A 14,253-nucleotide genomic window follows, 5' to 3' on the forward strand; every position below is an offset into this window, starting at 1 on the left:
TGCAAGACTTCCTGAGATAGAGCTCCCAGAGGCCTTACGCTGTGCTGGCAGCACTAGCAATCGCTGCCCATGAGACCTGCCAAGGCCAGGGTCCCAGAGCTCCATCCTAGTTTCTTTGCTCATTTGCTCTGGATGAAGAGCAAACAGGAGGTGATGAGGAAACAGCTCCTCTCCTGCTCCTCCTGCACACGTCACCTCAGCCCTGTGCGTCTCTGGCCGCCCCTCGCTGGTTCCCGCTCAGGGTTGTGGGCTCCTCGCAGCAGAGCAGAGCCGAGAGCAGTCCCAGCGCGTGGGCTCTCCCAGGCTCGTCGCGACGTGTGAGGAAAGGTCGGAGCGCGCGCTCTGACTGCTGTGCCTGTGACACGGGATGTCCCCTGTGAGCACAGCCCATGTCACAGAGGGCTCTGGCCCTCCTCACCACGGGCCAAGCTAGGGCTGGCCCTGCAGTGGGCAGGAAATGCATGGGGCGCTCAGAGGCTGCCCTTGCGCTACACAGACTGTGAAGCAATGATTAATCCTCCTCTCACCGTGGGTCATGGCTTAGTTGGACACTGTGACTGCGCTCACATGGCCTCAGCTGCGCACGCAAAACATGGCTGCCAGGGAGGGCAACGAGCATCACGCCACACTCACCCCACAGCCGCATAGTGCAGGTGGCTGCTGCCACCGGGGGAGGGAGCGCTAACCACTGAGCTCGCCAAATCATCCAGCTGCTCCTTGGCAGCCACCACAACGTTCTTCTCGCTGCTCCAACTAATGACTCCTTCCCTTGACAGTACCTCAGCCACAAAGCCTGCAGGAACCTCTGTTCCACAGCCAGCCTGAAGAGGCCTTTTGGACCTCATCACTGCAGCATCCTGGTGTCTGGGGTGGAGGGGAACTGAGCAGGGCAAGAGAGAGCAGGCAAGAGAGCTCAGCATCTCCTAGCAGGAATGGCTCTGAGCAAAGAGTGAGCAATTACTGTCTCAGCGGGTTTGGGCCTCTATACTCTGTGCAGGACCTAAAAATACCTTTTCTAATGGTGTGGATCTGAATATGAAAAAAAAACAGTACATCAAAATTTCAAACCAGAAGATGTTTAGTGAACCCTTTTCAAGATCTACCATTTTATAGCCCTCCTTGATTATGTTTAGTTATTTTCTTGGTGGTGGCGTATCTTTTGAATTACTAGTCTTTGGAGGAGAATTTGTGTGTGGTCTGTTTTAAGGAAAGTGAATTGGAGTGGAATGTCATCAGAGGTCATGGACATCTGGTGCCACTGCAGGTGCCCTTCTTCCCCCCTGCTGAGCCTCTGTCTGCAACCCTGAGGGGCTCCCGTCTCCCACTGATCCCTGCAGGTTGGGAAGAGCTGCAACAGCTCTTTCATGCCAGAAACTCTGCAAGTTAGTATAACATGCAACCAGGGAGTCCTTCAGCCTCTGCTGCTGCCCTTTTTCCTCTCCAGTCATGGAGGGAGTCCACCTGAGAAGCTCCTATTGCAAATATGGAGCTCAATTGCTTGGAAATGAACATCTGTGGGTTTGCCTCAGCTCCTCATAGATCCTTACAAACCCTTGGCTCTGCCCCTCATCCTAGTGCAAAGCTGCCTTGTATTTCCCCTCAACCCAGTAAAATGTGCAGTAACCCTGAATAAAATGAATAACAGCAATCCAGTCCTTCAGCATTTGGATAACAGAGACCAGAGCTCTTGGATCACTGATTGATGGGCATTGAGTTTATTACTCTTTCTACTGCCTCTCTGCAGAGGGACAAGTACTACTGTGCAACCAGTCACAAGGAGATAAAATTATCTGAGGTTTCCTGGGAAAGAGCAAATTCCTTGTGGGATATTGAAACAGATATGTGAGACTGTGTAGAATTTGTTGAGGACATTTTATAGGTATTGTGGGACTGAACAAAGCTTATGCTGGAATGTTCCAGTGATGGGTCAAAGGCAGGAAGGAGATCCAAGTGTTCCTGCTCAGAGACAGGAAGAAATTGCTCAAGAGTTTCATAAAGTCCTGTCTATGAAGGATGAAAACCACACAGCCTCTCTGGACTGCCTCTTGAGAGCTTTCTTGTTTCAATTTATGTCCATTGCCATTCCTCCTCCCACCATACACCACTGTGAAGAGCTTTACTTTGTCTTCTCAAAAATGTCCCTGTTGGTATTGAAAGGCTGCTCTGAGATGCACCAGAATCTTCCTTTCTCCACACTGAATGAGTCCCATTCCCTCCGCCTCTCTTCCCCGGGCTCAAAATTCCTGAACACTTTGGTGAATATTCAATGAACTCCCTCCTGTTTATCCACGTCTTCCCTGGACTGAGGGTGCCAAAACTGGAGGTAGAATTGCATATGTAGTCTAATGAGTGCAGACAGAGTGGGGTGATCCCTTGGCCATCCTTGTTGCCAGGACACACCTGTGCCAGGGCACATGGCACTGTTGCCAGGGCACATGTTCACTTCAGGTCCATCTGGATCTTCCACTGAGCCTTCCCCACAGAGCTGCTCCCAGCCAGGTATCCATAGCCTGGATCACAGCAGGGGGCTGTTCCTTCCAAGGGCAGGAGTTTGCATTTGTCTCTGTATGAACTCATATGGATTCTGTTGGCCCATTCCTCCAGCCTGTCAAGGTCCCTTGGGATAGCATCTATGCCCTCAAACTTACCTACAATCCCCTCTCCTCAAGGACATTTGCCAACATGATGGCAGCACTCTGTCACCTCTGATATGATAAAATTAACAGGATCATCCAGACCAAAACTAGGAGAACCATTCAGACCATGACATCCTAACACTGATACAAAACGATCGTTGGACGTCATGTCAAATCCCTTCTTCAAGAGAAAATGACTTACAGTGCTTGATCTCCTCCACAAATCTAGTCTTTGCATCATGTAAGACACACAGGTCCAGCAGGCAGGAAGGCGGGTAGGTCAGCCAGATAGGTAGGCCGTAACCTTGGTCACTCCACGCTGCCTGTTCCTCCTTTATTTGTCCAGAAATATCTTCCAGGAGGACTCCAAGAATTTCCTAAGCACCACATTGAGCTTAATTGACCTTTAGTTCGCAGATCATCCTTATGGTCATTTTTGACGGTGGGTGCAAATTTTGCTTTCCTCCCATCATCTCAGTTCTCCCCTCACCTCCAAGCACTATAAAGACAATAGACATAGATGACAGATGCCTTGAAAGGGTGTTGGACCCCCACTGCACCTTCTGATGCAGTGTTTTTAGCCTCCTCTTTGCCATGCTAAAAAAGATCTGATGCCCCCATATTGCCTCAGTGGAGTTTTGCAGTCGGCACGTTACCATTTCCTGCTGGATTCTCCAAAGTTTCCCCCATCCCTCCTGGTCTGGAGGCCCATAACTGGGAACAGTATTCAAAATGTTGCCTTGCCATCTGTGAGTCTGAGGCAGTAGCAACTCCCCTTGACGTGCTGGCCACCGTCTTTCTCCAGGCATCTGTCTGGAATAGGACCCTTCAGAGGGAAAAGATGAGCACATGGCCAAGTAAGTGTCCCAGGATGCACTCCAGCTGTATTGGCTGTTGTCACATAGGAGAGTTCTGTGAGACCTCCCCAACAAATTCACACTCTCAAATGTCCCTAGAGGCTGTCATGCAGCAAGCTCGGACCTACAGCCTCAGCCTTAACAGCATCAAGCCAGAGCCTTTTTCCTATTGATGAGGGTAGCACAACAAAGATGCATACAAAAAAAATATGTTGTTTGTGTCCAAGAGCACAAGAGGACTGCCCAGGAGACCACCATATGCCATTAAGGATATCTGCTTCTAGTGTTAATCAGAGTGAATGTGAAAAGTGTCAACATACGAGTCCTCAGCTAGCCCCATTCTAGCCTCAGATAGATAGACCATATCTTGGAAAAGCCCATGGTGGGATCCTTCCATATTAGCTCCATTAGGTGAGATGATTCTCCTCATTACTATGGTCTCTCTGAAAGACAAGACCCTTGAAGTGATTGTTTTTTCATTAGAAATACTGGACAATAGTGTTTTTCTCTACAAAGAAGAAAAGTTTTCTACTTTTGCAAACTTCAGGTGAGACTTGTCTGCCTGAATCCCCTGAGTCAGAAATTGCCAGCTTTCAAGGTTCAAACGTTTCTAAGGGAGCCAATTATAATCTCTATGTCATTTCTAAGACTGTGTATCAGGTATAATTGGCTCACTCTGAAATGTGCTGTCTTCATTAAAAATAAATAATTAATTAAAAAAGAAAATAAAAACACACGTAAGAAGAAGACTTCCGCCTTCCTCCTGAACTTTATCTTCTGGACAACATGCTTTGGGTGGTTTCAAAGTTATAAACTGCTTCAGTTTTCTCAAGATGACTAGGTTCGCTCCCGTAGGATTTAGCAGCTAGAGCTTGCACAAACTACAGAATGTGTGTTTCAGTTCTCATGCTATGGTGTTCAGATTATCAGAGCCCACATATAACAGCTCTGCTTATACCATCAGCAGGGGTGAAAAATGTGTTTTACTCTAGTACTCTGAGTCTTGTGGCTTACTATATCATGGGATTACTCCTTTGTATTTGTCCTTCTCTGGGCCATGCTGTAACTCTGTCAGAAAGTGAGTTCCTCTGCTGTTACAATATAAACTGGGAATGTAGGATGCATCCACTTCTATTCTGTATCTCTCCACAATTTGCTGGAACAGAAGAATGCTGCAACTCCACAGGTTCCTGAAACTGCAGAGCTCTTTGGGAACTTGGACACAGATAGCTTCAGCAAGTTATCAAATATAAATATATGGGGTGTTCTTTGTGCAGAAGGTAAGGGCAAAAGTACAAGCATAAGAGGAGAATATTTTCCTTGCAGCTGTTTTTCCTGCTTTGTGCATGTATGACCTGCAAATAGGGAAGTTAGTTGGAAATGTAGCATGAAAAGAATGCATTGCATATTGTGATTTGTTGGTAATTTTGACTGGTTGTTACAGAGGTGGAAGGACCTTGGCAGCAAAGACCTGCATCTTACATCTATCTCTCTCTCCCCCCCCCCCGCTTTTTTTTTTAAAAGGAAAGAACAATAACAAATATTTGTGGAATGGGGAGGAATGGAGAAATGGAGATGTAAGTAGTGAGGAAAGATTTTTTTTTGAATGAATGTATGAATTGAATATTCAAAGAAACTGTGTTACTCTCTTCCTCTCACCATGACAGAAAGCACATTTGGATGGGGAATATCACGCCTGTGACTGAGTTTGTTCTCGTGGGATTTCCAAACCGCTATGAGGTGGAGATCATCTTCTTTGTGGTGTTCCTGCTCGCTTATTTAGTGACTGTCTTGGGAAACGCTCTTGTCATTGTACTGGTCTATACAGACTGCCATCTCCGTTCTCCCATGTATTACTTCCTCAGTAATTTGTCCTTCATTGAGATGTCCATGACTTCCTCTGTTGTTCCAAAAATGCTGGCAAACTTCCTGTCAGAGAAGAAGACCATCTCCTTTGCTGGCTGCTTTAGCCAATGCTACTTTTATTTCTCCTTGGCTGCAGCAGAGTTTATCCTCTTCGCCATCATGTCCTATGACCGCTACGTGGCAATATGCCACCCCCTGAGATATCCCACCATCATGACGGAAAGGGTGTGTGGCCAGCTTCTCCTGGGTGCGTGGGTAGGTGGTGTGGTCTTGATCTTGCCATTAGCGGTCCTGAAAGCCAAGTTGCCATACTGTGGTCCCAACGTCATTGACCACTACTTCTGTGACAGTGCACCTCTCCTGCACCTTGCTTGCGTGGACATCTGGGTTGCTGAGCTGAGGGATTTTGTGGTGTCCATTCTCCTGCTCCTCGGCTCCTTGGCACTGACTGTGTTCTCCTACACCTGGATCATTTTGACCATAGTCCGTATCCCATCTGCCCAGGGCAGGCAGAAAACCTTTGCCACTTGTGCTTCTCATTTCACTGTTGTTTCCCTGGGTTTTGGCATCTCCATCTTCATCTATGTCAGGCCTTCCCACGCGAACCCTGGACACCTCAACAAAATCCTCTCTGTTCTCTCCAGCATTGTGACTCCTCTTTTAAATCCCTTCATATTCAGCCTAAGGAATCAGCAAATGAAAGAAGCCTGGAAAAATGCTTGGCACCATTGTCTGGGGATTGATGAGGAGGCCAGAAAGCCATGAGAATCACTATGGCTTGTAGGAAGTCAATCCTTGACAAATCTCAACAGGATCTCAGCATTCATGGTCTCTTCTGTCAGAATGTTACCCGTTACAGCCAATGTTGAGGAATAGCATGTTTCAAAGGTCAGCTTCACGGCAGTACTGTTGTGTCAGGCCCCACCAACATTCTCCTGCACTTCAGGCAGTGATGGAGGTCTGTGTGGTGCTATTTGGTTGTTGGGCACAAAACAGTCTCCTAATCAGAACAAAAGGCTTTAAGACTGAAAGGAACAGAAAGACTACTCAAAATGGAGTGGTAAAGTGAAAAGAAATGGCTGTCAATTTTTTATTACTAGTTTTACTAAATTTTCATCATATAATCATTTTTCAAATGAAGTTTTCAAGTTTCAAATAAAGTGTTCTGCTGGAGAGTAACATCAGTTAATGCTTCATCTTTGAAGTGCAAGCTATAGCTGATAGGAATAAGATGGGAGGCTCTCAAAAATTAGATGCAGAAAGAGAAGAAATGCTGAGGAGTGCCAGAAAGAGAGGGAGAAACTGAACAGTGAGATGGAAGATTTCAAAATCAGATCTGTGCCTGTAATAGAAAGATTCTCTTTTAAGGAAAGGATGGGAACAATGAGTAAAAAATCCAATCTTCCTACTCATTCATATGCATAGGTAGGTAGATTAAGAATCAGATGCTGACCACTTTCCCCTCCTAAAACCCTATTTTTATCTCAGAGATTTGGCATTGCTAGAACTGCAAAAATACACACACACACACACACCAAAAAAAAAAAAAAAAGTAAGTATGCCAGGAAAACAAACAAAGAAATATTAAAACTTTGTGTGTTTGTGAATTCAAGTCTTCTCTTAGGAAAACTACCCTGTGGTTTTCACTTGGATAATCTGAATGCTTTTGTAAGTGTATATCCTAAGCAGCTGTTCTCATCCTTGATTCATCAGAGTTTAAGGCTATCTGCTACATATCAGTCACTCAGCTAGAAATGATGTTGGATTTTCTGGCAGAAGTTGGCAAGTTCTCCTTCCTTGACTGTGCTGCCCAGGTGCATTTTGTGGTTTTACTGAGCAACACCAAAAGCCTTCTCCTGGCTGCCATGTCCTGGGATCGTCCTGTGTGGCCAAAAATGACTCCCTGCATCATTCTCTCATCATGAGTGGAGGTCTCTGTGTCAGTCTGGTGCTCAAGCCATGGGGGAGTGTCCTACCAGAGTAGGCAGGACAGACCTATCAGGTGTTCCCTTTGACTTCCTTGCACCCCATGCCATTCACCCACACCACCACAACCCCCCAGATTGGAACTAGCCTGGGCAGACACTTTCTGGAGCCGAGTGATGTTGTACATCATCATCTTGGTGTTCGGCACCCTTCCCTTTTTCCTAGCAGTTATTCCTTATGCCAAAATCATTCAGACTGGTTCTGAAAAGGCCTTCAGCTGTGGGTAAACATGGAGCCTTTTCCACCTGGTGCTTATACCTTGCAGTGGTGACTCTGGCTCAGGCATGGCTGATACTTACAGTGCTGAAAGGGGGCTTTTCAGATGTTGCCAAATACTTTGCCCTGGTTTATACAGTTGGGACCCCCATCCTGCCATCTGTAACCTCAGAAAAAAGGAAGTGAGAATTGTCTTCAGGAGATTCCTATAGAGAAAGTGATACTGCAAACTATGTAAAATAGTCACAAATACGACCAAAAGTCCCAAGGAGGCATTTGGTTGCCCAAACATAGGCATCCCATTTTAACCTTAGTAAAATCAGGTGCCGCCTTGGCTTTGATTGCCCTCAAGATTGGCCAGGTAGCTTGAGTCATTCCTGACATGTCTGATAGGCCCTATAGCACTGCTAGGTGATGGTATATCCCAGGTACAGGACCCAGAATTTGTTGTTCTTATTGTTATTGTTTTGCATGAGGTTCCTGACAATCCATTTCTCCCACTTGCTGAGGTCCACCTGGAGGGCAGTCCTCACGTATATGACTTTTCCGCCTAATCAAGTAACATTTACAAATGTGATGACATTTGCATCCTCCAGATCATGAATGAACCAGTTAGACAGGACAGGTGGCAGTACAGAGCCCTGCATACTCTGCTTGCCACCAGCTTTCAGTTCAACACAGCCCATTCACCAAAACCCTCTGACCCTGATCATCCAATCATCTTTTTATCCATCTGGTTCTCTCTCCATCCTATCATAACATCCTTACTTGTCTCCAAGAGTATTGTGGTGGACAGTGTCAACCCCCTTGCTAAATTCATGTTAAATAGCATCCATAACTCTCTGCTCCTACACAAGGTTAGGATTTCTATCACAGAAAACAATCGGTTCATTGGGGAGTGATCTGCCTTCAGTTAATCCATGTTGACTGTTCCCAGACATCTTCTCATTCATGTGGCCAGAAATGTGATCCAAAAACATTGCTCCATGACACACTCCTCACCAAAATGAGACTGAAAAGATCACGGTTCCTCAGGTTGTTTTTTTGGCCCTTTTTGAAGATAGGCAGACCATACTCCTTTTTTTATATATAGTCTTTGAGATCTCCCTTGATCTCCACAACCTTTATCCCAAAGATGAAAGAGAGTGGCCTTGCTATGACAGTGGCCAACTTAGTGTCCACAGATACCATCCAATCATTTCCAGAAATGTGTATAGGTTTAGTTCTTGCACATAATCCCTCTCTCAGCATTGCTTTTGCTCATCATTGCACATTGCTTTTCTCATCCGGATTCCTGAATCAAGCAGAAAACCTGGAGCACCTTATTGGTGAAGACTGAATCTAAGAAGGTCCTCAGACCTAGCTACATCTACTGTTACTCAAGCCCTTGCCCCATTCAGCAGTGAGCCCATGAGTTCCTTGTTATTCTTTCCCTGTTAGAGCAGTAGTAACTGCACTTCCTCATACCCTGGAAATCCCCTGCCAGTGGCAATCTTAGAAGAGCTTTGACTTCCCTTCCACCAACAGTACATCATCACACCATACAGTATTTCTGACTTCCTCCTCTGCAGCCTGCTCCTGCTTTTACCTCTTGCATGAAGACTTCTAATGCACGTCAGTCATGACTTCAGTGTTTAGCCAGGCTAGTGTCCTGAAATATCTACTGGTTTTACTGATTATGGGAATGGAACATTCTTATGTCTGGTGGGTGCTGTCCTTAAAGACCTAATGCCTTTCCTGAGCTCCTTTGCTCTTCAGAACTGTCTCCCTTGGGATTCCACCACCACGCCCCTGAAGAGGCTCGAGTCTGCTCCTCTGAAGGTCCAAGTCTGCAGGATGCTACTGCCCTTCCTCAGTCCATTCAGGATCTGGCACTCCACACTCCACTATTTCATGGTCATTGCAGCCAAAGTTTCCACTGCTAATCACATCCCTGATCAGTTCTTCCTTGCTTGCGAGTACTAGATGCAATTGAGCACCACCCCTGTTTTCCTGTCTTACAGCTATGCTAATTTGTCCTCAGGCCCTCCACAAACCTTCTCTACTTCATTTCACTGAAAGTTGGAAAAAATAAATTTCCCCCATAAGAATCAAGGCCTGTGATGCAAAGACTTTCTCAGGTTGCTTGAAGATGTTTGCATCAACCTCCTCACCCTGATCCAGTGGTCTGTAAATCTCATCACAAAGCCACCCTGATGCTCACCCACAAGCACTCAGCCCCTTCTATATCCCATGGAATACGGAATATATCTCCTTATGTTCCAACTGCCCCTTCACACAAATGGCATCTCCCCATCGGTAACGTCCTTGTTGGTCTTTTCTGATGAGCTTCTACCCTCCCATTGTAGCCCTGCACTCATGCAAGTGAGACCATCACTTCTCAGGTATTCCAACAAGGTGGCACAGCTCCTGCCTCTCCATCGCCTCCTATCTGTGCCCCAGGCTGCATGCTTTTGCGTAAATTTAGGCTGCAGAGCATCAGTTGTGGCACAGAGCGCAGACTGGTCAAGGTGAAACCTGTTACAAAGAACCAAGAACATCATGTGTGCAATGGCCCTGCTTCAGAGCAGAGAAATGCTGGCATAGAGAGCAAGTGGCAGTAAATAATAAGTGACATTGCCATATAATTTTGTTAAGCCAGAGTCCATTTCCATAAAACCTATTACTATTTCTTTCACAGGAGTGAAGTGCATTCTGTCACTCACCCTCACCACCACTCGTTCCCTGACAGTCCCTCCCTAGGGGTCAGTACTTGGTCTAACTTTTATTCAACTTCATCAGTGATCAGATGAAGGAACAGAAGGCACTCTCAGCAAGTTTACTGATGATTCAAAACTGAGAGGAGTGGCTGAAACAAGAGAGCTGTGCTGCCATTGAGGGAGACCTGCATAGGCTGGAGAGATGGGCAGAGAAGAACCTCATGAAGTTCAACAAAGGGAGGGGCAGGGTCCTGCACCTAGGGAGAAATACCCCCATGGGTGCCAACTGTCTGGAAAAGTGCTCTGCATAGAGGGACCTGGGGTTCCTGGTGGACAACAAGCTGGGCATGAGCCAGCAAGGTGCTCTTGTGGCAAAGAAGGTCAATGCTTTCTTGGGGTACATTAGGAAGCATTTTGCCAGCAGGTTGAGGGATCCTCCCCCACTACTCAATCCTAGTGAGGTCACCTCTGGAATACTGTGTCCGTGTCCAGTTCTGGGCTCCCCAGGATGAGGGACATGGGAACTACTGGAGCAGGGCTATGAAGATTATGAAAGGTTTGGAGCATCTCTCCTGTGGGGAAAGGTTGGGAGAATTGGGCCTGTTCAGCATAGAGAAAAAAAGACTGAGAGGGGATCTTATCAGCATGCACAAATATCTTAAGGGCCACTGTCAAGAAGATGGAGGCAAGCTATTATCAGTGGTGCCCAGTGATAGGATGAGAAGCAATGGACGCAAAATGAAACACAGAAAATTCTATCAGAAGTTGAGGAAAAACTTCTTTCTTGTGACAGTAATGAAGCACTGGAACAGGTATGGAGTTGTGGAGTCTCCTTTCCTTGAGGATATTCAAAAGCCACCTGGACTCAACTGTGGGCAGCATGTTCTAGGTGACCCTGTTTGAGCATAGGGGTTGGACTAGGTCATCTCCAGAGGTCCCTTTCAACCTCAACCATTCTGTGATTCCTTGTGCTATTCTGTGTTTGCACGTGAGTAACTGACCTTCAATCTCGAGGGATTATAATAAGAATTTAGACAACAATATGTGTTATGCACACATTAGTTTTGGCAAGAGGAGAGCCACTTCTTTCAGAGCCACTTCTGAGTTTGCAGAGTGCACAAAAGGGATCTGACTCCTGCTCCACCCCAGGGCTTCAAAACCTGGCATGAGATGCCCAGGCTGACTCATCTGAAGGATGGGTAAATGAACTCACTCCTTGCCCCCATCTAAGTTGGCTCCATAGGTAAGAGGTGGGCATAGAGCCTCCCAGAGTGGGATAGTTCCATCTGTCCTAGATAACCATCCTCTGATGATACAATTTCTAATGCTGGCTTCAGTCTGATCTTGTGTTTCAGGAGACCATAGATAATTAGTTGAGTCTGCTTCAATGACCATTTCCCAGGAGGACGAAGAGGTAGCAAGAGGAGAAATCAAGTCACGCCTCCAGCTGTGCCACTCTCGGGAGCATGGCCAGGCTCCTGGGGTGGAGCTCATGGTAACCTGGCAGCAGTGTGTTCAGAAGAAGCTTCTCCGCAGAGAGCAGCAGAGCTGCGGGCATTTCCTACAGGTGCCAACTTGAGACAAGCAAGATGAGCGAGACAAATGAGACAGAAAGAAGTTAAAGATGTTCAGAGGTGGGAGGATGTCTGAGAGCTCCATGGTGAAGAAATCCTCATAGCCCCTAACACAGTAAGTCTCTCCCTTGCCAGGCAATGATCATGAGGTACCCTGAGGAGTCCTCTAAAGCTACCACATCCCATGGCCGACAGCATCTGCCAGGATGGCTCTCCTCATTTCCCTGGTGCAGAGCAGGAGGTGTTTGGATCAGGGATTTCTTGCCATACTGTCAGAGCGTGCCTGCCACACCAAGGTGCTGTGTGCCTGGGGCAGTGACTCTGCTGCCTGCAAGGGGCGACACTCAGCCAGCCTGGGGACTGCAGGGAGAAGCTCTGGGTGGAAGGAGAGACCCCCTGCAGGCCAGGTCCAGTCTCCATTTGAGAAGGATCTCATACTCATGAGATCCTCAGCATCCTCTCCCTCTCCTTCTCCCTTCCGTTTTAAGCAGAAATATCATGGTATTGCTCTGTGTTAACCATTTGTCCATGCTGTTCCTGTTCTTGCCCTGGGACTGTCTGGCCAGTGTGAGCTTCAGATGAAGTTCAGACACCCACCCTGCAGAACATGAGATCCTCTGAGGAAGGTGGCAGAGTTTGCTGATGTGCACTTTCGTACTAGATTCCTCTGTGCTCAGTGGTGCCATTTTTTTCCTGGGGTAACATGAGTGGAATGGTCCTGAACCTCAGAGGTGCAAGTACAGGGCAGCAGTGAACAAGGTGGATGGCCAAGGAGCTGTCCTTGCCCTGCATTAGCACCACAGTGACTCCTTTTGCTCCTAGGAATCACAGTGTTTCACTCAGAGTGCTGGAGCAATCCAGAAGATTTCTGTGTCCTAACAGCAAACGCAGCACAAAATGGAGCTCAAGCCATGGAGCTCTGTGGCAGTTTTGCTGAGATGGGGAGAGATAAACAGTTTACTGCAGGGAAAGGAGTTAGGAAAAAGTTCTGCTCATGGCAGTCTTCACTAACGTGTCTACATCTCTACTTGCTTGAACAGCCCCTCTCAGTGCTGCAAGACAGCAGGTGTCCAACATCAGCTACTTGAATGAGCTCCTCTTGCTGACATTCGTGGATACACGGGAGCTGCAGCTCTTGCACTTTGCAGCATTTCTGTGCATCTACCTGCTTGCCCTCATGGGCAATGGCCTCATCATCACAGCAATAGTCTACGACCACCACCTCCACACTCCCATGTACTTCTTCCTTCTCAACCTCTCTGTCCTGGATATTGGCTCCATCTCTGTCACTGTTCCCAAATCCATGGCCAATTCTCTGTGGGACACTAGGGCCATTTCCTACTTGGGCTGTGCTGTCCAGGTCTTTTTCCTCTTTTTCCTGCTTTCAGCAGAATGTTCTCTTCTCACCGTCATGGCCTATGACCGCTTTGCTGCCATCTGCAGACCCCTACACTATGGGACCCTGATGAGAAGCAGAGTTTGTCTGAAAATGGCAGCAGCTGCCTCGGGCAGTGGTTTTCTCATTTCTCTCCTCCACACTGCCAACACATTTTCGCTACCACTCTGCCAAGGCAATGTCATAGAGCAGTTCTTCTGCCAAGTTGCTCAGCTCCTCAAGCCCTCCTGCTCAGATTCCTACCTCAGGGAAGCTGCTATCATGGTATTTACTGTTTGTTTAGTATTTGGATGCTTTGTTTTTGCTGTGCTGTCCTACGTGCAGATCTTCACTGCTGTGCTGAGGATCCACGCGGAGCAGGGTCGACACAAAGCCTTTTCCATGTGCCTCCCTCATCTGCCCGTAATCTCGCTTTCTCTCAGCACCCTCATGATTGCCTACCTCAAGCCCCCCTCCATCTCCTCCCCATCCCTGGATTGGGGGGTGGCTGTTCTCTACACTGTGGTGCCTCCAGCAGTCAACCCCCTCATCTACAGCTTGAGGAACAAGGAACTCAAGGATGCGCTGAGAAAATTGCTTCAGCAGGTACAATGTGAGCACCAGTAAGTGTCCCATGTGCATCTCCTCCTCATTCCCAGGGTAGCTGGCATCAAGGCTGTTGTTCATTTCTTACTGACTTTTCCCTGTTACATTCTTATTAAAGGAAAACTTATTTTGGTTCATGCCACTTGTCTTCAGGAATCCTTTGACTCTGACCCAGAGACCTTGTTGAAGCAGAAAGACAGACTTCTCGATTAGCAGAGATGTGGGGACCTCATAACCTGCTAGTCTCAGCTCACTCAGATGCACTCAGTGCAATGCAGAGGGTTTCTCTTTGCGGTGTCTCTTTCAGCAATGACACCAAGGGCTCTGGCAAGTCAAGATGGGCTGAAAGCACAGGTCCCACGTCCCTTAGGAGAGCACAGCTCTCCTGGCCAGAGTCAGGGTGTGATCTCACGCTCCTTCCTGCAAGGGTGTCAGCCT

At 47.3% G+C, this 14,253-nt stretch overlaps 1 protein-coding gene across 1 annotated transcript; it reads left to right on the forward strand.

The window, feature by feature from the left end:
* Nucleotides 1–5,173: 5,173 nt before the first annotated feature.
* LOC148594886 (olfactory receptor 6M1-like) lies at nt 5,174–13,912 on the forward strand. The gene is made up of 2 exons (XM_088523490.1): nt 5,174–6,081; nt 13,653–13,912. The coding sequence occupies exons 1-2, from the start codon at nt 5,174–5,176 to the stop codon at nt 13,834–13,836; spliced, it is 1,092 nt and encodes a 363-aa protein (XP_088379616.1). The 3' UTR covers nt 13,837–13,912.
* Nucleotides 13,913–14,253: the final 341 nt, after the last annotated feature.

This window comes from Tinamus guttatus, unplaced genomic scaffold, assembly GCF_059628265.1.
Source record: "Tinamus guttatus ecotype Peru unplaced genomic scaffold, ASM5962826v1 Tinamus_guttatus_pri_ptg000190l, whole genome shotgun sequence".
Classification (NCBI taxonomy): Eukaryota; Metazoa; Chordata; class Aves; order Tinamiformes; family Tinamidae; genus Tinamus; species Tinamus guttatus.